The 27,669-nt window shown below is 34.5% G+C and overlaps 1 protein-coding gene across 1 annotated transcript in view; it reads right to left on the bottom strand.

The window, feature by feature from the left end:
• The window catches only part of RP1 (RP1 axonemal microtubule associated), a 582,455-nt gene that overhangs the window by 468,759 nt on the left and 86,027 nt on the right, over positions 1 to 27,669 (bottom strand). The window contains exons 16-17 of the mRNA XM_031946393.1: positions 20,393 to 20,570; positions 5,484 to 5,615 (exon numbers count right to left, since the gene is read on the bottom strand). Of these exons, the coding sequence (XP_031802253.1) occupies positions 5,484 to 5,615; positions 20,393 to 20,570 (310 nt within the window). The remainder of the gene's footprint in view (positions 1 to 5,483; positions 5,616 to 20,392; positions 20,571 to 27,669) is intronic.

Consider the following 27,669-nt stretch of genomic DNA (forward strand, 5'->3'; position numbering starts at 1 on the left):
CTTACTGCGGGTTGGGGCTGCGCTTGTGCTGGGATCTGTGCCTTCACCCTCGTTTGAGACTCTCTCGGAACCTAATTTCTCTCCCGTCTGCCTTGATCTCCCCTGGCCCCGGAACCAACCTTTTTGGCGAGACTGCAGATTTTCTTTGGCAGGTGAGTTGTTCTACTTCTTATCTTTCCGAATTGTAGCAGTCAAGACTATTTTTGAGGCTCAATATAATATTGGTAACGAGGGTAAGAGAAGAGCTTAGAAAGTCGCGTGTGTCTTCTCCGCCATCTTGGCTCCGCCCTCCAATGTCATTCTTCAACTGTCATACTCACATTTGAACATACTATTCCAGCTGTGGTATGTCTATGTTGTTCCCTTGCTCAAGAAAATTCAGTAACTTCTTATTGTCTTTAGGCCAAAATGCAATTCCTTCTTTGTTGGCAATCCAACTCCAATCTGCTTTTTGAGGTTTAGTTCACATTACTTTTTTTCCATACTCTCAATTTTCTAAGTCAATACATGACTTGCAGGGATCCTTGGCATAGTCATAATGACATTACTATACTAAAGTATAATTATCTGTGTAAAAATAGAGAATATCCTCAGGGATGATAACCTAGATTTTTGGAGTATTTAACTAATCAAAAGATATCTACTTGCCATATCATTTAATTCAATTCTCCTACAAAAATCACTAAATTTTTTCATGAGGAGTAATTGCTGTTAAAACAATGGAATATTTTGTTTGCCAAGAGACGTGACTTACCAAACTTCCTTTTGTTCCATATTCTATGAAGTGTCAAAATCATTGAATTTGAAATCAGGGGGCCTTAAATCTCAATTCTCTTATTTACTAACTATGTAATTATGGATGTCATTTATCTAGGCCTCATTTCTCTTCTCTATAAAATAAGAGTTTGAGTTCCAATGTCTCTTCCAGATTAAAATCCTATAATGCTTTGATCCCATATATGGGATAACTAACCTATATCTTGATGGACATAACTGTATGTCAAGAACCTAATATCCTTCTTCCAGTTTCAACTGGGTTCCATGTGACTTTGGCCACACCTCTGAAAAATAAAATGACTGGACTAGGTAGCCTCTGAAATTCATTCCTGCTGTAAATTCATGATCAAAGTCTCTGTCATCCTATGGCCCCCCAAAGAACTTTCTCAGGCAGCCAGATATTACCTCTTCATCTGAAGATTAGGCAGGTAGAAGTTCAGAAAGAAAGGAGGGAGGAAACTGAGAATGTTGTCTAGGGCTCAGAGGAGCAATGGATAAGCAGCATGGAAGAATATTTATGCTACAGGAAGCCAGACTAGAGACAGAAAGTAGATAAATAACAGAGAGATGGACAACAAAGTTGGTATCATTTGTTTTCAATGTGAGCATACCAGGCAACAATAGGCAAGCAAACTATTTTGACTAAGAGAAAAAAACTAGCCATGTAACCTAGGTACTTCTTCTCTAATCTTCCATGTGTAAATTCACAAGAAACTAATGATTTGGGCAAAAATCCAATGTGGTGTTTTTGCAAGAGCCTTGTCATGTGCACCCATCCTTTGGAATGAATTAATATGGATGACTGAAGGCAAACATTTCTACTCCTCCCAGCTCTTCAAAAGCACTTTTGGAATTAAAGAAGCAGAAAATTTTCAATCTGAAAAGAACCTTGGAAATCATTCAACCAACCCCCTGATTTTACCAGAGAAGAAAGTAAAGACTCAAAGGTCTTGCTCATTCATTTAACACAAATTAATTAAGCACCTATTCTATTAAAGACATAATGCAAAACGTGGTAAGGGACTCACCAAAAACAAAAGAGAAGCAAGGACTGGACTAAAACTCACTCCACCTAACTTCCAATACAATATTTTTCATGATACCACACTGCCTCAACATTCTGTATGAATGATTTCATTTTATCTACACTTACTAGTTTCAAAATAAAAAAAAAAAAATGTTATGCATCTTCCTGAAGAATAGAATCTTTTTAGAGTGAAAGGAACAGAACCAGGAGAATATTGTATACAGCAATAGCAATATTGTTCAAAGATTAATTGTGAATGACTAAACTATTCTGACTTAAATGAACATTCAAATTACCTATGAAGAACTTATGAAGGAAAATTAATTGATTTATGGAAGTATGTATAATATGTTATATACACACAAGGAAAGAAGACAAACTCAAAATTCAAAATGTAATAAAAAGGAAATTTAAAAAGAACTTTAATGAATATGACTTTCAATTAAGTTCTCCCTTCCTTCAGGAATTGCTAGATTTTTTTAAAAAAATTGGACCTGTGATACCTTGTTTTAAACATACACACATACACCATTACTGTCACATCCCATCTCCTGAAGAATTTCCTCTATCAGTACAGATACCTGTTCTGCTCTTAGAAAGTTGAAGGTATTTTCCTTAAGTGGGTTTTTAAGGAATAAAAATTTTAAGGAAACTAAATTTGCCTTAAAAAGAATTTTTCTAAAATAATATCAATTAACATATTTATACACAATGAATACTTAGCTTTTTTCTCATTACTCTTTGATTTCAATTCCCAGTGTCCTTTCAGCAGAGATAATATTAAAGAGCCCACTGGAAGTTATTTTCTAGTGCATATGACATGCTTTCCCCTGAGCTTCTAGAATTTGTGCTCTTTGTAAGAACCCTAATTTGAAAAGGCTTAAATTCATCATAAGGCCTAGATAGTTGGTTTTCAGAAGTGACTTGCCCTACCTTATCAAAAACATTACGGTCTCCACTCCAGGCAAAGGCCAAAACAAAAACATATTTGAAACAGTGTTTGTCACAGCTGACAAACCTACATAAGTCATAAAATTTGAAAAGTGTTCATTCTGAAGTAATTTCAACCAACCCTGCTGTTCTCAGTAAGATCTTACATTTATTTTGTGCTGCCCAACCTGATTGGGGCTTTAGCACTTCATGACTTCGGTAAAAAGTTTTAAGAAAACAACTTCATGTTCCTGTCTCATTCCATTTTCTAAGAGGCTTCAGTGGACTCTTGTTATAATCTGGGAGTGCAGGCCCAAGACTATTTAATACAGAAAAAATGGGTTTCTTTTGCAGTGATGGAAGAGATGGTAGATACCACAAAAAATGTCCAAGCTTCCCAGTAAGGTGCACTATGTTGTCTGTCCCTCTACACACAGGGAAAAGATTGCCTAGGGCAGAAGTTCTTCATCTTTCTTATGTCACAGATGCATTGAGTGGTTTAGTGAAGTCTGTAATTCCCTGCTCTGAATACAATGTTTTTAAGTAATTGAAGGAAATGCTAAATTTCAATTAGAGGTCAGTAAGAAAAAAAAATGTAATGTCTTTCTGAACTAATCTAGTCATGACTTGAAATATAGTCATGGACCTCTTTGGGGTCTAGCACAGATCACAAGCTTTGAGAAAACATTTTGAATTTTATCTGGGGAATGCAAAATAATTTATCTCCAAGTAAGGTATAAAGCTCTGAGATTCTATTGTACTAGGCCATCTGACCCAATCTGAATGTCTTATATGACATGTATTTTACCCTTCTGAGTAAAGGGTAATATAATATATTTAAAAGCAAAATGGAGTCCAGATGTACAAAACAGAGACTGGAGATTTAGTATTGTGGCACCTAGAATAGTTTGTTTCTGCCTTAATCTCTGTGTTTATAAGAGGAAGCAGATTCAAGATTATTTAGGATTTTGTTTTGTTTTTCAGAGATATGACAGTGATTAGAGTGTTAGACCTAGAGTCAGGAAACCAGTATTTATTAATTACATGTTCATGAACAAATCATTTAACTTCGCTAAATGTCAATTAAGCATGGAGTTGTTATGGGCTTCAAGTAAGAGAAAGCACTTGGTATAAGTATCTCAAGCATTTATTAGCATCAAGCACATGGTCAGTGTTTTACTATCCACTGCTGCCTACTGCACCCCCAAACTGAACCTCAGTGGATAATGATGACCTACCTGAACTCATTCATCAATTGTTAGCAAACTACCAATCCATCATACCCTCCCCATCCCAGTAATTCTTAACCCCTGGCTGCCACCACTCAACCCTATTCATGGACCTCCACAGTGTACTCCCTTATTCCTATTTCCTTCAACCAAAATCCCCTCTCAATTATGTGACTAAACTCCTTAATAAGACTGTCTATACTCAATGCCTCCACATCATTTTATCTAATTCTTTTCTTAACTCTCTGTAGTCTGGCTTCCAAATGCATTATTCAACTAAAAATGCTCTCTCTAATGTTGTTTATGATGTCATAATTGGCAGATCTAATAAACAGATGATATATAAGGCTGGATTTGAACTAAGGTCTTCCCTACTACAGGCCTAGCACTCTTATCTATTGTATCAAGAGCTACCTTCATTACATCTCTTGTATATTCCCCTTTCCCTCCTCTGAGAGTGCTACCATCACTGCACACCTGAATTATTTCAATAGCCTGCTAGTTGTTCTATTTCAAGTCTCTCCTCACTCCAATACATACTACAGCTGTTGAATTGATACAAGTCTAAGTCACCTCTCTAATCCAGTCAACTCCAATGGCTCCCTATTGTCTACAAAATAAAATATAAAATCTCCTGTTAACCTGACTCCTTCCTACCTTTCCAATATTTTTACACTGTGCTTGACTACTCTGTATTTACAATATAGTAACATTGACTTCTTTGCGGGCCCTCACAGACAACACCACCCCATCTTTCAAATGAGCATTTTTTATTTGTTGCTTCCCATATCTGGAATTCTCTCTGTTCTTATCTCCACTTCCTGCTTTCCCTGGCTTCCTTCAAGCCTCAGCTAATGACCTACCTTCTACAAGAAGCCTTTTCCAGTCCCTCTTAATGTGGATACCTTTCCTCTGTTCGTTATCTCCCTTTTATCTAATGACTAGATTGTTCAGTTGTTTTTCACTGCATGTTGTCTCTGCCATTAAACTGAGCTCCTTGAGAGTAGGACTGTTTTTTTTTTTCCCCATTCTTGTATCCCAACCACTTAGCACTGTGCCTGGCACGTAGTAAGTATTTAATATATGATAATTGAATGATTAACTGACATAAATGTTAGTTGTTATTTTGAGGGATGACTAAGTTTTCTTTTTTCACACAATCATTTAATACAGGTAAACTGTGTTAGGGCATTATATAGCAGTTATAATATGTGATACTCTTGAAAGAATATACCTTAATAAGTAAATGAATATTGAATTCTAAAGAGCGATAAATATTTTATGATTTATGTGTGGACAATGATTTCAAAGGAATTTGTGTGATATGATGTCATCCTCTCAAAAAAGCCATTGAATGTCTTCCTTATAGTTTGCCACAAATGAAGGGAAAAAGTAATAGAATTACTATGTAAAAAAGTATTTGCTCTACCCCCTTATATTTCTCAGCAGGTATGTAACTACAGATATAACTACCCAATAATGTAGAATCTTAGTACATTTCAGTATTAATTGTAACTTACTTGAGGCTGGAGTGTGGAATGGGCTGCGGGCCATGCATTGGGATGCTGCCTCTACTTGGTTCCCCAACTCTCTGGCCTTTTCTTCCTGTTGGCTAGCTGTTGCAGATGTTCCCATTGGTTTTTCCCTGCCAACTGAAATAAAGATTTTTTTAAGGATGTCATCTACACAAAGTCACTTGTTTCTTCTCTGAAATTCACCATATGTTCAGCTACACACTAAGATCTGCTATTGTCACCATTTCAATACTTTGCCAAATCCTTTTTCTCCACATTGCATAGTTACCAGAAAGTGCCTTTTTATTCTTAGCAGCAGGCTGCACGTGGATGGTATTCCAATAAAATCCATTCGCTGCCTTGAGAATGCAAGAAACAGGGTGGCACTGCTGTAGGAATCAAATGACTTTTTCAAAATGTAATTTTCTTATGGCTTCAAATGCCTCCTCCAACCCCCTGGTGCTCTGCTTTTCCTAAAAGGGGACATTGACTGTAAAATGTCTTTCGAACAAAACTGCTTGTGGCCTTCTAAGAGATGCCAATGCAAAGCAAGAGAAAAATCTCTCAAATCTGAAAGAAAACACTTGCTGCTTTACATTTTTTTTTTTTTTTAAGAATTGTATTATTGTTTTTGGCACCTCATGCTGATAGCAAATATTTCTGATCAAGTGTAATCTTTTTTTCTTTTAATGATATGTTCAATTGTTCAAGATCTTCATGTATGTGGGGTTTTGTGATAGGGGAAGTCATTTTCTGTGATAAAGCAAAGGGTTCTTTTTGTTTGTTTGTTTGTTTTTTAAATGGACAGGCTTCATATATTACCATACTGTGATTGTCAAGTCTTTGGAGATCTCAACAGCTGTGAAATATCATATACATGTCTGCTATTACATAAATAATAAATAACAAAAGCAATTTCTTAATAGTCTGAAAGCAGTCAATAACTTAGGAATTAAGTATATGTCAATGTGAGAGATCAGAATGACTTCTATTCGCTGCTTCATAGCAATTAAAGGTTTTCACATTGTTTTTGATGCAATGGTCTGTATAATCTTGACTTCTTCAAAACTCTCCTTTCTGAATTACCCTTTCTGGATTCAAAAAATACATTCACAAGTCAGTAATGAGACAATATTGCAGTGTATGTAGAATCACTTTTCTTCTGGCTTATATTCATTTATACTCTCATGACTAGATTGTTAAGTTGTTTTTCATGTTCTACTTTTCATGACCCCATTTGGGGTTTTCTTGGAAAAGATGCTGGAGTGATTTGCCATTTCCTTCTCTAGCTCATTTTACAGATGAGAAAACTAAGGCAAACAGGGTTAAGTGATTTGCCCAGAATCACATAGTTAATAAGCTACCAAGGTCAGATTTGAACTTCCTAAGCTGAGTCTTTCTGACCTAGAACTCTACATACTGTGCCACCATTAATAAAGGCTAATATAGATAAAATAGTTTTTAATTATAGAACCCTGGAGTTGAATATAGCAAATTATTCATTTCCAAAAATCTCTCCAACAAAAATAGGTCAAAATAATATGTGATTCTTTGAAATAATGAATAAATTTATCAGACAATCCTATGATTGCTAATTACAAATATATCAGAATCTAGCTATATCCCATTATTAATATCAAGTGAAGGATATGCTCATAAAATATTTTCTAACATTTTACAGGATTTACAATTCAGAGTTTGAATGGAAGAAATCTACCCTATAAAAATAAAGGATTTCTAATAGTAAACTTTTAAAATTGTATAGCCAAAATATTCACCCTAGAAAAACCAAATGGATGAAAAATGTCTGTTGCCCAGAATATGATTTGCATATAAGATCAATAGACCACCTACAGAGTTGTTTCAGAAGTACATTTATTATGGACATACAAGGTTAATGAACAATGAGAAAAAGGGTAGGTTGAATTGTCTTTGGGAACTGCTTTTGATAACCTGATATTTTTTCTTTAATTAAATACTACAATATTCATCCTGTAATATTTCACGAGTGCAAATCATGGAATACCACAGAATTTAAGGTAAGGTTCAAACAAAAGACAATAGAGAAGGAAATGGTAGGCATAAGTAGTATCAATATCAGTATTAGTATCAACTGATCAGTATCAGTAACAACTGCACAAAAGAAACTGTAAAAAGATATCATCAGAGAGATAAATGACTTGATTAGTCCTCTGAGATAAAGAATAGCCAATGAGCAACCAACCCCATGCTCAACTAGTGTCCTTGGGATATCAGAGGAATTCAAGAAAGGTTCTGATTATGATAGGTAGAGGATCTATACATACAAGAACACAGAAAAAAACTGCATAGAATGAAAGAGCATGGATGGTATATAATCAACATTATTAGAAGGAATAGCCAAATTGATAAAAGAAGAGATTTACTGAAATATCATAGCAAATATCATCAAGGCTGGTCCTGTTCAGAAAGTACCACTATAAGTGAACATGATTCTATAGGTCCATACCATACAGGCTCTGCTGATTGTCTTGACAATTTTATGAGGATCAAATTATTCACACAACCATGGGAATTGTGTTAAAAGCTATATTATATGCCTTCTGGGACTTTGAATGTGTCAATATTGTATCAGCACTTAATATCTGCATTCTGTCTATTTGTGAAATTGTCATTCATAAAGTAGTTTCATAGCTCCTTATTCTTAGACTCTACCAAAATTAAAAAAAAAAAAAATCTTAGAAAGGGGACAGTGATTAAAATCTGGAGTCATATTTCCCATGATACATAGGTAAAGATTTTTGGTTTTTTCTTCTTTTTTTTTTTTTATAAATTTATGTCATTTGTATAAGATAACCAATATAAAATGTATAAGATAATATGAAATACAAATATATATAAATTAATATATTGTTATATATAATATATAATAAAATATAAAATTAGACATTCAATTTAGATACTTTTATTTACTCTGAAAAAAAGAAGAGCAAGAAGAAGAATAAAAAAAGAATAAAATATAAAAAGAAAAAAGAAAAAAAGAAGAAGAAAGCTGACTTTTAAAACCGGAGAGTATTATTATCATCTCACAACTAGCTAATGGAAGTCCAGGGTCAAAGGGATTATATATATATATATATATATATATATATATATATATATATCAAAAACAAGTAGAACAGTATCTTAGTTGAGGGCCTATGTGTCCTGTAGACTCTAGAAGGACATGTATCATGGACAACAATAATAACAATAACAGTTATTGTTAAAGAATGCTTTATAGTCTACAAAGTACTTGACAGATGTTATCTGTCATTTTCACAACCACTCTGACAAGTAGGTGCTATTATTATCCTAATTTTGTAGATAAAGAAACTGAGGCATGGAAGTCAAGTGACTTGCCCAAATTTGCATAGATAATAAGTATTAGAGGGTAGAACAGAAGGCAGTTCTTCATGATTCAAAATCCAGTGTTCTAGCCACTGTACTATCTAGTGGTTTACCAAAAAAAAAAAAAGTAACAAGAAGAAATGACTAAATAGGAAAAAACATTTTCAAATTCAAAGTTATGAGTCAAGAGTTAGAGAACCAAAACTACTTCAATAACTCCAAGATCATTATTTAATTGTTTTGAGAACTCCTTCCACCCATGCAAAACAAAGCTTCTTTCTACAAATTGGTGATATTTGTCCTCCATTCTTGAAGAGGAACATGAGGAGGTAATGCTGTGACATGCAAATGAATTGGATTGAAGTAAGAGAGCTGGGCAACATCACCTGCCTTACTTTCCCCTCCAGAGTCATCTGGGTCCAGTGGTCAGACAGAGATCAGGACAACTGGAAATGGTCCCTGGATGCAATGGGAAACCTTGACCTTTTTAAGCTGAGGTCCCGCATGGAGTCTCAGTCTGACTGAGGCTGCACCCATTCAGTGATTAAGGCTAGTTAGCAACTTTTAACTAGTCAAAAAAAATCTAATCTTCCTTATGAAGAATCTTCAAGAATCATCATGGTTAGAGGTGGAATCAAGATGTTGAAACAAAGGCCCTAGGGACTTGCCTAAGTTCTCCCCCAAATCCTTCCAAATACCATTAAAATAATAACTTTAAACAGGTTCTAGAGCAGCCAAACGCACAAAAAGACAAGAGTAAAAAATTTTCCAAGATAACTTGAAAGGTTGGTAGAAAAAGTCTGTTGCACCAGGGTGAGAGAGGAGTTCAGTCCCATATGGGCTGCACCAGAGCAGATTGGGCCCCAGAAAATCAGAAGGCCTCAAGGCAACCAAAGCAATGGGAGCAGTGGCAACTTCCAGACCTCAACCTACAAATGGTAAAAGAATCTGACAATAGGTCAGAAGGAGATTTGTAGATATCCCTTTGCTGGCAGCAGATGCTAGAACAGGGATCCCTTTGACCCAACAATACCTCTGATTAGGTCTATATCCCAAAGAATTTTTTTTTAAAAAGGAAAAAGACCTCTGTTACAAAATTATTTATAGCAGCACTTTTAGTGGTGGCAAAGAATTGGAAATGAGGAGACGTTCATCAATTGGGGAATGGCTGAACAAGTTGTATATGATTGTGATAGAATACGATTATAATGAACAGTATATACTCCCAGAAAAACTTGGAAAGGGTTAACATGAACTGATGCAAAGTAAAATGAACAGAACTAAAAAAAAAAATTGTACAAAGTAACAACAATATTGTATGATGATCTATTATGAATAATTTAGTTATTCTCAGCAATACAAAGATTCAAGACAATTTTTTAGGACTTAGGATGAAAGGTGCTGTCTATCTCTAGAGAAAGAACTGGTAGAACCTGAATATATATGAAAAATAATTTTTCTTGGGAATTTTGTATGTATTTTCTTTCACAGCATAACTCACATGGCCATGTGTTTTGCATCTCTACACATATATAATTTATGCCAAATTGCTTGCCTTCTCAATGAGATGGGGAAAGGAAAGGGAGGGAGAGAACTTGGAATTCCAAAGTAGAAAAAATGTCAAAATTGTTTTTATATGTAACTGGCAGGAATATAAAAACAGGATAAAAGAATCACCATGGCCAAAAAGTTCATCATCCTGTGGCCAATCTGGTATTATGAATCTTTTGTCCTTTGCTAGATTGGTCCTTAGGTAGCCATCATTGATCCAATATCCATAATCTTTCCCATTAAGTAGTATCTGCCAGAGCTCATGCATGTTCCTTTGTCAAAATCTTAACTAATTATCTCTGTATTATGATAAGATACCTAAGGAAGATGTATTAAAGTCAGCATAAAAACTAAGGAACAGCATAGTGAAAGAATGGGCCATAACAATATTATTTGCTTCATAGAGAAAAAGAGAGTGAGTGTGAGACAGAGAGAAAGAGAAGACAGAGAGAGACAGAGAAGATGGAGAGAAAAGGAAGGGAGAAAGAAAGGGAGGGGAAGGAGAGAGAGGGAGGGAGGGGGAGAGACAGGCAGACAGAGAGAGACAGAGAAATAGACAGAGAGAGAGGGAAAGAGGAAGGGAGGGAGTGGAAGAGAGAAGGGGGTGGGAAGGGAAGGAGGGAGAGAGGGAGGGAAGGAGAACAAGAGGAAGAGAAGGAGGAAGGGGAAGGAGGGAGAACATTCAGGAGGAACATGATGGCTTTCTTCAAGAAGAACTGTCATGTGGAAGAGGGATGAAACGTTGTATTTGGCTCTAAAAGACATATCTAGAAAACATAGGTAGAATTACAAAGAGAAATATTTAGGCCTAGCAAAAACTGCCTAATATGCTGTGCCTTGAGGACATGGTGGATTTCCCCTCCTTGAAGAGTTTCAAGGGGAGTTTGAAAGGGTTTGTTGTAGTAAAAAGTCCTTAGAATTAAAGATTGTACCAGTTGGCCCCTGAGATCCATTCTGCATCTCAAATGCTGTGATTCTTGTTAAGAAGTTAGTGGATACCCTCTCCACAAGCAATCCTAATCATTATTAATGCTAAGAATTTCAGAGGCAGGACAACCAGACTAAATGGTTTTCTCTCCAGCAGAGCTTAGCAAAACAATGCTTGCGGATTAACCTGATGGCAGTAACTGAGAACAAAGTTACGGCTAAATACTATTATCATGTCTATGATTGCTATAACAGTTATGTCATTGCTTCCACTCATAGGAAGTCTGAGATCCATCACTAAGATAACAGTTTAATTAGCCTAGTCTTAAATCAATTCTCATAAGTGATTATAGTTGTAGAGTTCTATATATTCGAGAGTATCAAGTATCACTAACAGATAAAATCTGACTCCTTCTGTCTGTCCAGAAATGTAATCAGGCTATTGGGGACCTACTGAGGGAAGTGGTATTCAAGGACAGGTACATGTACAAAAGTACATGTATCTTTTTACATTGGGAAGGAGAGACAGAAAAACCATGAAATCATTCAAATAGGGAAGGAGGCCAGTAAAAGTTAAAATCCCAGGTGGGCAATGTATAAGCTTGATTTTAGGTGGCATTCTGGGATACAACTTGGTTAACAGACCCTTTGCTCAGGCAGAGTAATCTGAAATTCTGTTTTTACTTGAGAATAGACAGTATTAGAATGGAAGAACTAGCCAACCATGACATTGCTGAAAGAATAGTGCAATTTCCTTCTCATGGGATCTTTAAAAATGGGACAGACTTTTACCTTTCAGCAATTGCTTATGGTTTGGAAGGCTTTCAAAGTAAAGGGGTGGGTTCAAATAATAGCTTAGAATCAAAAGGGCAAAAGTAACTGTTGGTTTAATATTTCATCTGAAAGAGTGCATATTTTGTCTATATTTTGAGGTATAGAGATTTCTTAACTTATTATAAGGGCAATCCAGGACCCGTGCTAGGTACTTGTGCTTTTCAGGGATTATATCTCAGAAGTTTCAAAATGATAAAATAGAAAGATTAAATTGGTTGGTCTTAATAATGATTTTTAATATGCTCTGATTTTCAAATTGTAAAACTGTTTTCAAGTTTGACTTCCTTCACAAAGATTCAAAGATTAGGATTTTGAGAGGCTTCAAAAGCATTACGTGTATTATTGTTTAAGGACCTGAGATATACAATCTAGGCAAGTAAAGACTTGGGGAGAAAAGATGGCTGTCTTCATATATCTGAAGAAGATGAGGGATAAAAATGCTCAGAGGAGAAAGCAAGAGTAGTAGATGACAATTGCAGAGAGGCATATTTGTTGAGCTTCTAAAAAGTTAGAGCTTAGCAAATCTGGAAGAGACAACTCTGGAGCAAATGAGTTTAAAGTTTTTCAGGAAAGTTGTAGAGTTCTATATATTCAAGAGTATCAAGAACTAAAGTAACAGATTCCAAGAATGACAAAATTTGATAGTTGAAAATGATTTTATCAGTCATCTAGTGTAGAAAGCTGAAACTCTGAATCAGACAAGAGAGCACTTAAGGCTACCTATTTGATATTAGACAATGGCTCTATTAGCATATATTTTAGGTGATGCCTATTCTCACAATTGGTGCTTGCTGAATGTTTGCTAGTAAAATAATCATAGGCAAGGATTGGAAGGCAGAGGGAGAGAAGTGTGAGGCACTTGGCTGTAGGATGAGGAAGAGAAAGGCTGAAGATTCCAGACTCTAGAATCCAGGATACATCTTTGGCCGGCTGCATGGCAGCTTGCCTGCCTCCTTCACTTCTCCCTCTAAAGTCCAAGAACTTTGATTTATCCTGACTCCGGCTGACCCTGTGGCCCTCTAAGGGGCTAGTCTGTACTTTAAATCTAGTTCAATCTATACATGAAAGAAATCTCTACTACAATAAAGAATCATCCAGCAACTGTTTGAAGACATCTAAGAAGAATCCAACAGATTAAAAAAGTATTAATCTCACTTTAGCAGTTATTAATTCTGTCCTTTGTTTTTTACATAGAGTCAGCTATAAGTCTGCACTCTTATGTTACTCTGTGGTTCTTAAAGGCCACCTTAACAAAAACAACTCTGGAAAGTTTTGCCCAGATGGAAAGGTTTTGTTATGGTCCCAGTAATGGACTGACTAAAAGTGATTCATAGAGTGTAAACTACTTGAAGCAAGTTGTGTTTTATTTTTTCTATCTCAGCATCCTAGAATAGTGTCTGGCACATAGGATGTGCTAAATAAATGCTTGCTGATAAACCAGCCTAGGTAAGTTTGAAGACTATGATCAGTTACTATAAGAACCTCATGAGCAAAAATAAATAAATAAATAAAAATAATTTTTTTTGCCCCAGAAACTCTCAAAGACCATGGACTAAGTTATAAAGTTATTGTGATTATGTTATCATGTTATCCTGTATATGATTGCTATAGCAGGTATGTCATTGCTTCCACTCATGGAAAGTCTGAGATTCATCCTTAAGATAAAAGTCTAATTAGCCTAGGCTTACGTCAATTCTCATAAGTGATCATCACTAATAGAGTAACATCACTAACTGACTTCTGTCTGCCCAGACATTAATTAGGCTACTGGGAACATGTTGAGGGGATTGCTATTCAAGGACAGGTACAAATATTTTAATCTTTTGCCAGTGTATAATATTCTGACCCAATGGGAAGGAGAGAGAGAAACTACAAAATCATCCAAATGGGAAAGGAGGCCAATAAAAGCTATAATCCCAAGTGGGGTATTAATGGAATGAGTACCCATAATGATAAAATTACATATCCTTGTAATATTGAAGCAACAATAAGGTTTTTTTTTAAATCTCAGAATTTCTATAATACATTAGTATTATAGAAATATTAAATATAGAAATCTATTTAAAGGTAATTATTGACTGCATATATTTTTAAAAATTCAAACCCCATAGTATATTGCCTGAATAAGAATCATATTACATGGCACAAGAATAAAATTGCAATTGATCCAAAGAATAATGGTAAGATATATAGTAAGTATAATAGTTTGTTACTATTGATGTATGCAAATAAGAAGATGCTGGAAACACATCACCAAGGACATGTATGAGCATATTTTACAATGAACAGGTCAAGAGTAACAAGATTTAGAGAATAAATGGAAAGTCCATATGTTGAACTGCTATCTGTAATAGTTAGAATGGACCAGAAAATGGCTTCCAATATAGTGGGTAAAACTCCTTAGGAAGATTTATAGAAAGATACTCATTAGAATTATACAAAATGAGAGGACATATTGGAATTTATAGCAATGGAGAAAGTACCTGAACCAATGAGATCATTGATTTACTAATGTAAATAATATGTATAAATAATAACAAATGATTTATGGATGAAAACGTTCTATTGGAACTGACTAGTGAATCAATGGTATATAGATCAATAGGAGAAGGAAAATGCTTCACCTAAATACATTTTAGTATAAGCAAATATATATCAATAAGCCCATAGCCAGAAAAAAAAATACTTTTATTTTAATATAAATTTAAAATAGAAGCCACAGCAGATATCAGCTTCCCCTGATTACTCATGTTTATGGTCATCAAGAGCTTTATGAAAGAATTACTTGAATTACATTAAAAGAAGGGAATCTTTTTTTATATCTTGTGAGATATGCTGTAGGTGCTAAAAAGCATAGGTTCTCTCTTCACAGTCCAATGCAATATAAATAAATTCATTGTATATGGAATGTGTAGAATTAGATCTATAAAAATCCAAATACTTCAAGTATAGCATCTAGATTTTTCTTAATCTTGATATACAAGCTGATGAAAACTGAAGTTTTCATGTCTTTTCCTAGGTAAATGTCTAATTATTATATCCAGAAAAAAAAAAAAAACTGAAAGAGATATCAGTGAGTAATCCAGTTTTCTCAAGGGGGAAAAATGGTTTAAAAAATTGTGATGTACTGGAAAGAACTGAAATAGAGGACATCCTGACTCTCAAAATTACCATCTATGTAAACAGGAGAAAAGTTACTTAAACCTTCCTAGACTTCAGAATCCTCATATGTAAGATGTGGTGTTGGACTAGATGAATTCTAAGGTCCTTTATAACACTAAATCTATGATCTCATTAACTGAAATTGAATAAAACAGTTGTATTGTGCCTTCTACACACATAACAATTCAATCAAACATGCTGATTAAAATGAAACTGAAACAGAGATACAGAAAAAGCTAAGAAATTTGCTAAAGTTAATAAAAAGTGAATTTTTATTCACTTTTAGTGAATAGTATTAGCTTTGATCATAACTCTTAGAAGTCTTCAAGTAAAGTTGAACAGTTACTTGTTGGGTATATTATTTTTGATGAATGTGCTGGACTAGACCTTGACTGTTTTGGTTAGTTCTTAACATCTTAACTACGTTAGTTCTTAACTTGTAATCAGTAAATTTAGTTTTTTTAAAAATATTTTGATGACTAAATATCAATATAACTAATTTCTTTTGTAATTTCATAAATTTTATGTTATGTATTTAAAAACTTTATTTTGAAAAGTTCATAGACTTCACCAAACTTCCAAAGGGGATCATGGCACACAAAAAGGTTAAGAATTCTTGCTATTTGGCCACTGTGGCCCACCTTCAACTCCCCAATTCTATGATTCTATGATATCAGTCATCAAATAGTCTCTCAATTCCACCCAGGCTTGCAAAATATCAACCTTAAAAGAATATTTGCCTTTCTCCTCTTGTATCTACCAATAACTCTATCAGTCTGTGAAAATTCCATTAAAGGGTATGGGGACTGTTGTCACTAGAAAGGGGCAACAAGAATATTTTCAATATAGGCATTCAATAAAGCCTAACATGGAAAAAAGAGGTCACTTGAACCTCAGGAAACCAACCAATGACATATTACACAGATCTACATGAGATTTAACTACTTCTTCTCCATACACAAGTGAATACTTTAAGGCATCAAATTCCTTTCTCATCTGGAAGGCAATAGCAACAACAATCATTCTGGAATCTTACCTTTCTCCTTTGTAATCCCATGAATAAATTCAGGTTTAGGTGGTTTTTTTTTTTCTTTTTTTTGGCTGGGGGTTGAGGGGAGGGGAGGGTTTTTGTGTGCTTTTTTGTTGTTGTTTTTTCCCCACACCTTCTATTCTTATGCCCAGGAAACCAGGATGACAAGGATTAACTGAGGAGAACATTTGCTAGAAAGCTGAACTCATCTATCTTGGTGCTAAAAGGCTCACCCACACTTCAAAACTTCAACTCTAAAATTGGAAGATGTGTTTGAATTGATGACAAGTTCAATCTGTCTTATAGTAAATTCATGTTTGTGAAAACAAAACAACATTTTTTTCTCATTCTCTTGTAAATTAAATCACCTGACAACATCATTAATTCCTATTATTCAGAATAATCAGAATGCAATTATCAATCACAATTCTGGTTGAAATATAGGTTTAAAAATGTCAGTCATTATGAAGATTCTAAATCTTCTTTGAAACAATTTAGTAGTAATTTTTCAGGTGTATTTGTCAAACGAGATAGAGAAAACAGTCTAGCCAAGGATAGCCAAGATTAGGTAATATGAAATGTGCATGTACCAATTATAATTACCTCTCACTATAACTTTTTCATGATGTCTATGTCTCAGAACTGCATTATTTGTCCAGAGGCAGGAGTTGGAAATGAATTGTATACATTTCCTTGCCTTCCAAGACAAGAGATTGACTTAAAATATATTTCTGCCCTTTAATTCCAAAAATTATTAACAAATTTCTGAAAGAGCTAGGGTAAGTAAATATAAAAAATAACCCTTCAATGTCTACAGAAAAGAAACTTGTTTTGAAATATGAAAATTACATTTTTACATGTTGTGTATATAGTGACTATCTTCCAATTCCTCCAAATGGATATTTTAGAATCCCTTAAATACTGAAAAAAGAAATCTAGCCACCCATTGCTTCATAAACTAAAGAGTCTAAAAAACTTATATTTCTATCCTCGGTACTTAGTCCAGTGTCTGGCCCATGTTGTTCAGTTGGTAAATCATGTTCAATTCTTTGTGATCTCTTGTGGGATTTTCTTGGCAAAAAAACTGCAATAGTTTGTCATTTCTTTCTCCAGTGAATTAAGCCAAACAGGGAGTAAGTGACTTGCCCAGGATCATACATCTTAGTATCCGAAGCCAAAGTTGACCTCTGGACATTGATTCTAAACCTAATGCTCTATTCATTGAATTCCCTTACTTGCCTCTACATAGTAAGTTCTAAATAATTTTTCTCATTTAATAATTGATTCAATTACATAGAAAAATCTAAATTTTAAATTAGGAATCTTTTATGATATTTCATTCCCTGCCAACACTACTCGAAACTTCAACAAAGTTAAGAAAAAAGATCTTTTTAGGTGATGAAACATTGGGGTACAAAGTTTATTATTGTGTCATCTTAGGCAAGTCACTTAATCTCTGTAAGCTTCCCTTTCCTCATCTATAAAATTGAAATTTGTACTAGATGCACTCTGATTCCTCTTTCAACTCTAAATTAAGGATCTTATAATCTTGTGAACATTCAGGTTAAGAACCCTCCTACTTCCTCCACTTTCTGATCTACATTTAAGGTATGCTCAATTCACCAAATGCTGTATTTTTTAGGTTTATTAGTCACTTTCCTAGGGCATAGTAGGACAAAACAAAATAGTTCTTTACCTGAGGCATTTACATTCTTCATTCTACTTTTACACATTCTAACAGCTTAAGAAATGTCTCTAAAGGGAACAAAGTTCAATCTTAGAAAACAAAGGAATTCGGGGAAAATTAATAATTTCTTCTACATATCTGGTTCACCGTTGATTCTTTGGAAGAGATGGAAGGGAAGATCCTTGCGAATAGGAATTGAGTAGAGCTTCATCATTTGTTGATTAATTGATTGAAGTAAAAAGCTAGATTTGCTGATGGTACTAAAAAAACAGATTTGATTTTTTTTGGAACATAGCTTAAGATACCAGAATGATGGATTTCTTCTAAGTAGGGATTGTAGCAAAGAGGATAGAGTGTTGGACCTGTTATCAAGAAGTATTGAATTCAAACCCAACTTCAGACACTTGCTAGCTGTGTGACCATGGACAAAGTCACTTAACCTTGTTTGCCTCAGTTTCCACATCTATAAAATGACCTGGAGAAGCAAATGGTAAACTATTCTAGTATTTTTGCCAAGAAAATCTCAATGGAGTCACAAAGAGTCAGACATAACTGAAAACGATTAAACTGCAATATTCTTTGTTCATGAGTATATAGGACCTAGCCCAGTGCATGACACAGAGTAGGTCCTTAATAAATGCTAGCTAATTGATTGAAGTAAATAGCTATTCTTATTGATAGTATTGAAAACTATGATTTTTTTTTTAGACTATGATATGATACTAAAATGAAACTCACTTGCCTAAGTATAGAGTACTACTTCTCTGAGAGATGGAAGAATGGAAAGACTATGTTTTCCCTAAGATTTTTGGGCCTTATTAAGAGGGGTTCAAAATTTAACAGAATAGGAAAGGAAAATTCTCTGATAAAAATGAAATAATATATCTGAAGGTCACCAAGAATTTTGACAAAATCTCCTATATTGATAAAGAAAGAATGAAAAAAAAAAATATTGGGAATAATCTGGAGCTGAGGTCTGGTAAGACAAGATCAGCAATGGGATAAGGGGGCAAGGGACTCAAGAGAAAAAAACAATGTATTATTGACTTCACCAGAACAATACATTCATCAAAAAATTAAAGTTGAGGATCATCCAAAGAGCAATGAAGAGACATATGGGAAAGGGAGGGAGTGAAAGGGAGGACAGTGTGAAAAGTGGGGAATGAGCACGCTTCCCAACAAGGAATTATTTAGGGAATGTGATATAGTATAGAGGATCAGAAAAATTTGTGAGTGGGGAAAAAATGATGAGCCAGTAGGTTGAGGGAGATGGTGGAACAAGCAATGGAAAGTCAAGGTGCCCCTTCAGGTCCCATATGAGAAAACCTGAAGAACTTCATTGTATTAGATAGCTCCCATGGAGCATGTCCAGAAAATGGTAGGCAAACAGATCACTAACTTAACAAAATCAAAAAGAAGAAAGAAAGAAAAAGGCAAGAGATAAAGGTAGGCAGATGAAAGTCTGGTGACAAAACAATTTAATTACAAACCAAAGAGGATCTGAGAGCAGCCTCTTGCATAAGTTTGATAGCCTCCCTAGTTTGAAATAGAGGAGTGCTTAATGAATGTTTATCAACTGAATTTTAAAAGTTCATCAGTAGCTAATTAAAACCCAGGCATCCCTTTTATCATGTCCCGATTATAACCTTTATTCAAGGCCCATACAAAATATCATTTCCTTTTCTTTCACATCTCCACAGGAAATGTAATCTTTTTCTCTTTCCCTTCACATTGTAATTGTATACAAATATCTGGTATCATAGTATGCGTCCCACCTTCCACTTTTGTTATCTGTGTATTTGGGGCAACTAATTCGCATGGTGGATGGAGTGCTAAGTCTAAAGTCAAAAAGACCAGAGTTCAAATGTGCCCGTCACTAAACATCAGACACTTACTAACTATATAAGTCTGAGCAAGCCATTAAATTTTTATTTGCCTCAGTTTTCTCAAGTATGAAATAGGTATAATAATAGCAACTACTTCCCAGGACAGTTTTGAGACTCAAATGAAATAATAATTGTAAAATGATTAGCACAATGCCTGGTCCACTATATGTTATATAAATGTTAACAGTTGTCATCATTATCATCATTTTCCTGACTAAATTATAAGCTTCTTGAGGGTAAGGAATATGCATTATTGATTTTATTATGCTATAATTCCAAACACAGTGCTCTTACATATGGTTGGAACATAATAAATACACTATATTGAATTGAATGTGGATTCACTACATAAAGAAAAAAAATCAGCAGAATAGATTTATTCTATCCTAAATATAAACACATTCTTTAGTATTTTACAATATAATTTGTTGGATTTATTAAAATGTTTAAGTTTTGTTTGTCAACATACATTGGATAACTTGTGGATAGAAGAAAACACTTGTGTCTTTAATATAAAGAACTGGTTTTGTCTGACCATCCGGCAAAAGTCCAACAAACAGGCCTGTGCTTTTCACTGATTCCAGACTTATGGATCCATTTTCCAAGTTCTTCTGAATTTTAAAGTGACAATCAACAGCTCCTGTGCCCTAGGAACAACACAATATAATTTCATACATGTGAATCTCACAGTGGGGGAAAAAGAAATATGTTAGATCTAACTGGCCATTTTCTCAAGTGTGTCATTTTCTTTAGTCCTTATTATAAAACAAAATATCTCCTACTCTACATTTACCTATTGGTTATTCCTTTAGAAGATTTAGAAGTCAAATATTCTGCAGCAGTGATATCACATGTTTCTCAGAGTGACTGAATCATCCTTCAAAGCTTTTCATCAGAGAGGAGTATATATTCAGAGAGAGTTTCAATTGGGACGGATCTTACACCAGAATTACCTATTTCTTTGATTAAAAATACAAACATTTCACATGGAAAAATAATCTAGTATGAGACTGAGAAAAGTAGAAAAGAAAATTTCCTTCTGTAAATGTATTTCTACATTTTCAAGTCAGTTAAATGTAATATCTACATATTATCACTACTATGATGTATTTAATGCTTCCTCACTATGACCTTTAAAGTTGGTTTTAATACTTTGTGGCTATTCTTTTTAATTAATACTCATTATTCCCAATATGAAAGGGGACCAGTTGGTATATGGATGAGAAGGGAAAAAATAGAGAATGTAGTTGTAAAGATTATGAAAGACTTTGCATGTTTCCCTATTAATCAATGAGAACTGCTTTGTGGAAGAACTCCCAATGATTTTTGCATTTTACCTTGTAACCCTTTCATCATATAGTAGTTATGCTTCTTTTCCCTCAGTCATCATCTCCTCATCATTTATAGTTCTAGTTGTTGCTGCCACAAAAATACTGCTATGAATATATGTGTGTATAATACTTATAAACATCTATATACATATATGTACATATATATGAGTATATATACATGTATATATATCTACAAACACACATAACATATCATTATGTCTTTGACCTTGTTGAAATATATATACCAATAATGGATTGCTTAATTGGCTTTTATTTTATAACCTTTAAAAAAATAGTGACACAGCTGAGCTCAAAGCAGAAAAGTCCTAGATTCAAGTCTCACCTATGGTCCATACTGGCTATATGATGTGAGCAAGTTATTTAACTTTTCCACAATATAGGAAACTCAAGGACCAGGAGTTGCTGACCTTGCTGACCAATGAATAAGGCTTTCTTCACTGAGAAGTTCCTTGTATCCATGGATACATAGATTTTATTGTCAAATCATAGATCTTAGTGTCTATCTTTATGCTTATTAATATTAATTCTCTCTTGTGTTGTGAAGACCAAAAGCAATATGCAAGTACAAAATGAGTTGGAAAGTTAAGGCTATTTGTGAGTATTTCAAGAGAAAAAAAAAAGGAAAAAGAAAAAGAAAATCTATTCTAACCATAGTTGTCTGCATGAACCACAAGCTTACATAAAATCAGGATTTTAAAAAATTGAACTCAGCAAAAAATTGCTCTTTATCAACAGATGAGACCAAGTAATCTATTTCACTGGATGCTTCACTTTTCAACCAGTTGTTCTGGGCATATATAGATGCAATCTATCTGAATATTTTGCATCAAAGATATTTTTGTTCGACATTATCGGAAATATTTTTTCCCAGTTCTTTTCATGAAGAGAAAGACATTTGCATTTTGCACGTGTGGGCAGAGCCAGAAAAAGAGTGTGACCAGTGCTGAGCAGAGTGGGAGAATCATTTCCTAGTTCCTGCAAAACCATCTTCTTGTTTATTGCATGGATCATGTTTTATTCTTTTTTTTTCTTTCTTTTTTGAGATGGCAATGCAACATTGATGACTCACATATTACTTGTTCCTTAAAACCCTGACTTTTTTTTTTCGTACTATTGCTTAACCAGTTCCTCTCCACAGTATATCTTTGAGATTCTTTTCTGGTACATATTAATTATTTAATCAATGCTTGCCATGAAACTAAATACAAGAAAGTAATTGTTAACAAATTATATGAGTATGTTTTCATTCAGTCAATTGGCACATACCATCTATTAAGTATCTATTACATTGAAGGTTCCAGGCACAGCCCTGAAGGAAACCCAAATATAAATAAGCGTTGTCTTTAAGGATTTATAACATGTATTTGAATCCATGTTTTACAAAATCATTCACAGCTAGTCTTTCCAGGATACTGATATTACTTTGTTTTCAGTACATTTCACTTTGCTTAAGTTCACGTCAAAGGACTTTCTAGATTGTTGTTGTTGTTGCTTTGGGTTTGTTTGTTTGTTTGTTTGTTTTTCTGAGAGCATCCTGCTCATCATTTCCCATAGAACAACAATATCCCATCATAATATTCTAATAGAAAATAGAAAAGTGAAGTACCAACAAGTAGTGATGAAAGTTCAGAACAGGGAAAGATGAAAAAAAGACTTCATGTAAAAAGAAGAGATGGGTAGATTACCAACAGAAGCATATGGGGGCAAGGGAAGCACACAGGGAAGGGATGCTATTTTTATAAGCCTTGTTAAGATAGCATTTTGTAAACTTGAAGCATTATTTTAAATGTCAGGTTTGTGGGGGGTTGTTATTATTATTGTTGGATTAGGATGGGCATCTGGGATTTTATCTACTTGTGTGGAAACTACCTTTACCAAAGTAAACATTCCTAACCAAACCAAACCATATCAAACCAAACTAAAAATTCCTAACTCATCAGCAACTTTCAGTCTTAGAGAGTTGATTGTGGCACTGAGATAAGTGTTTTGCTCAGTTATACACTATATATCAGAGGAAGTATTTAAACCCAAGTTTTTCTGGCTCCATGGCTGGACCTTTATCTACTATATCATATTGTTCCTCAAGTTATTGTTAATAATAATGATAATTAATAATAATAGCTAGAGTTTCTAGAGTGTTTTAATGTTTCTAAAATGTTTCACATGTATTATCTCATTTGATCCTTTTATAACAACTCTGGTAGTCAGGTGCTATTATTAGTTCTCATTTTACATTTGAGGAAACTGAGGCACTCATGGGTTAAGTGATTTGCCTACAATCACATATCTAAATAAATAACTCAGGCAGAATTTGAACTCAATTCTTTATGATTCCAGATCTAGTACTCTTGCCTCCTCACTATTTCTCAACCACACATACTACCCCAAGCCCCTTTCTAATTGCCAAGATCTGTGGATTTCACTTTTGTAAGATCTAATATGTCCCCTTTTCTCTTTTGACACAAGCCCTCATGACCTCAAGCATCTACTATTTTATTTTAGTTTATATTGTCCCAGTTACATTCAAAACATTTTTAAATTTGTTTTAAAAATTTTTGAGTTCTAAATTCTATCCTTTATCCCTATCCACAATTAAGTAACCACATGTGGAGTTATGCAAAACTTTTCCATAGAAGTCAAGTTGTGAAAGAAAATATAGATCTCCCACCTTAATGAAAATAAAAATTCTCAAGAAAAATTAAGTTTAAAAAGAGAGAAAGAGAGAATGTTGTTGTTGTTGTTGTTGTTGTTGTTGTTGTTGTTGTTTTCTGTATTCAGACAATCAGTTCCTTCTCTGGGCATGGACAGGATTTTTCATCCTAAGTCCTTCAGATGGATGATTGTACTACTGATAATAACAGTCATTCACAGTTGGTCATTCCAGGACACTGCTATTACTTTGTTTTCAATACATTTCTCTTTGCTTAAGTTCATGGAGGACTTTCTAGGTTGTTGTTGTTGTTGTTGCTGCTGCTGCTGCTGCTGCTTTGGAGTTGCTTTTTTTCTGAGAGCATCCTGCTCATCATTTCCCATAGAACAACAATATCCCATCATAAACACATACCACAATTTATTGAGCCATTTTCTAATTGTTAGGCATCTCCTCAATCTCCAATATTTTTGCCTGAGAAGAAAGTTCCTATGAATTTTTTTTTTACATATAGATCATTTCTTTAATCTCTTTTGGTACTCATGCCTAGTAGTGGTATTGTTAGGTTAAAAGATATGCATGAATATATAGCCTTTGGGCCACAGATCATATCTTTTAATCATTTATCAATTGGGACATGTCAAGCCTTTTATTGTATTAGCCTACTAGTGAGCTGTCCTGCCTCAAGTCTCTATCCTCCAGCCACTAAAGAGATTTTTCCTAAAATGCAGGTCTGATCATATCTCCTACTCACTAAGCTCTAGTGACTTCCTTTTTTTGCTGAGGCAATTGAGGTTAAGGGACTTGCCCAGGGTCAGATTTGAACTCAGGTCCTCCTGACTTCGACTGCCAACTGAAAAGGTAGGAGGAGGGCTAGGTTATAAAAAACTTTGAATGCAATACAAGATTTTGTATTTGCTCCTGGAGACAATAAGAAGTAATTAGAGCAGAAGCAGCTAGGTGGTCAGTGCAAGTCAGGAGGACTTGAGTTCAAATTTGACACTGACCTCCTGGTGACACTCCATCTCTTAGCTCTGGCCATTCTCTCTGGCTATCCTTCATACCCAGTGTGCTTTCTTTCCTCCTTTGCAATTACTCGCATCCCTGGCTCCCATTTCCTACAGGAAGCCTTCCTCAACTCTCCTTAATACCAGTGCCTTCTCTCTGTTAATTATTTCCTATTTATCCTGTATACAGCTTGCTTTGCATATATTTATTTACATGCTATCTCCCCTATTAGATTGAAAGCTCCTTGAAGGCAGGTATTATTTTTTTTTGCTTTTTTTTTTTGAATCCCCAAAGTTGAGTACTGTACCTAGAATATAGCTCCTTTTAAAATTATGATTATAATTATTAGTATATCACTTAGTTGCTAAAAAATTATCATCATCATAACAATAACATTATTGTTACAAGAGTATCAATAATCACTAGCTATTATCATCCTGAAATATAGCCATCAAAAAACTAGTAACACAGATACTTTGGAATTAGCCAGGGCCTACAAGAGATTTTAAAGTTTCCTACACTGAACTATAATAAGGTCCTGAACCTAATGGATGCTGAGGGAGTGACATATTATTGCATAATCATAGCAGCCAGAACCCAAATGATTCCCCTGACTACAAATTATTTTAAAGCATGCAATGTGGCTTGTAGAAAGAGCCATGACAGAACTAGATTAACTGAATTAATGTTTTCTAAGTAGCAAGGCAGTGCAAATGGATTAAGCATTGAACTTTGAGTATGAAAGCCCCGAGTTCACATCTAGTTTTGAACCAGTATTATTTGCTTACATATCACATATTATATAATTACATTATATATAAATCACCTAACCTCTCTGTACATCAGTTTCCTTATCTGTAAAATGGGGATAATAATAGTACCTTCTTTCCAGGATTGGTATTATAAAGAAAAGAGATAATATTTGTTAAGTGCTTTGAAAACCTTTTATTGCTATTTAAATGCTAGATACCTATCCCTTTGCTACCCCAGAACCCCGGCTATTTATCTAGTAATAAGCTGAAAGTCCATTAAAAGGAAGAGACAGATTTAGAAAGGGATTAGGAGACAATGATCATCATGAGAAAATCTGAAGAAAAAGTGTAGGATATTCCTTAGAATTTGTCCACTATGTCTCACTCCAAAATGATCATTCTGTATCCTTGCAGAATGTTTACTCTCCTGAAAAATGCTATCTCTCACCTCCACACTAAACCTGATTTTCACCTACTTTTATCTGCACATTTCAGGCCAAGAGCAGACTCTATTAGAGATAAGTTAAGAAAATGCCAGTGAAAAAAGTACGTTGTTCTGGAATCCCTGGGACACACTAGAACACCACTGAGTTAAATTATCATGTTCCCCACTGCAAACCCACCCACTAAATACTTAAATATGGAGTTTATAAGGTACTAACATGTGGTAAGGACATTACAGAAATAAAATGACACCATGGGGAAAATGCCTAATGCTCCTACTTTGCACAAAAGTAGTTTCATATTCATTCTCCTCCATGGGCACTAAGATGTATATACTTTGATGATCCAGGACAGAAAATCAGTTCATTTGAACTGATATGGTAAATCAGGGGTCAGAATGGAGTGGTATTAATCCCACATTACAATGTCATTTGAGGCTCAATATACAAACACACACACGTATTTCTATAGAATAGAAATTATTCATTACAAATTTCTATTTAGTATTTCTCTGAATGCAGATAGCATATTTCTTCATTTGTGTTTTATTGTTAACTTGGGTATTTAAAATAGTCAAAATTACTTATTCGCTCAAACTTTAGCATATTCTGACCTGTAGGAATTTCTACAGGACCTGGATTTCAGGCTCTAAGGTAAGATAAACTCGTTCAATTAGAGTCTGTAATAATAGTGATTTACACATTATAGGGTCACAGAGATTTAGAGTTCAAAGAGGTATTAGAAGCCATGAAGTCCAATTCTCTTATTTTATATGAGGAAACTGAGCATGGAGAGATTGTGTCTTCCCCTGTATCTCACAGCAAACAAGTGTCTCAAGGCAGAATTAGAACCCAAATGTACTATTCCATTTCTCTTCTGACTTAACAAGATCTATTTTCTATATCATTGAAGATGTATTGGATATGTTGAGTTTTCTGTCATAGCATAGCAATCCTGGTTCTGAGTAGGGGTTAGTTGTACTTAAAGGTATCTAGATAAAACTATCTCAAAACAGCAGAATGATTGAAAGACTAGTCATCAAGTAGATGAGGTCAATGAATGATATTTTTTGATCAGTTTCAAATTCCTTCAAGTAAAGTAGGATTTGGTACTATATGAGTATTTCCTTATTAGATCTGAAACATTCCAGCAGAGACTAGGTTTCATGCATGCAAATCTTGAATCCCAAGGGTCAATATCTTCTACTTCTAAGATAATAATAGTCTTGTAGGAAATTAGCAGTTGCTTTTGCTGGATAAATGTCAAATCTCTTAAAAAGGGCTTCAGATTGTCTAGAAATCAGAAAGTGAGAGTTCTAATACCAGAATCCGGGGTCAGTTAGGACAGTTTATAGGTAGAATTCACTTGGGGTTCATCTGATAGTTATTACAACAGTTACTAGCCATGCCCACAATATAAGCAATCTATCTTTGGACATATGCATATTGGAGGAAATAAGAGGTCGGAAATAACTACTGATAGGACCCTGAAATGTATTGGTGGCTGAATCAGAGAGAGAGAGAGCCTAGACAGCTGTTTA

Source organism: Sarcophilus harrisii, chromosome 1 (genome assembly GCF_902635505.1).
Source record: "Sarcophilus harrisii chromosome 1, mSarHar1.11, whole genome shotgun sequence".
NCBI classification, from domain to species: domain Eukaryota; kingdom Metazoa; phylum Chordata; class Mammalia; order Dasyuromorphia; family Dasyuridae; genus Sarcophilus; species Sarcophilus harrisii.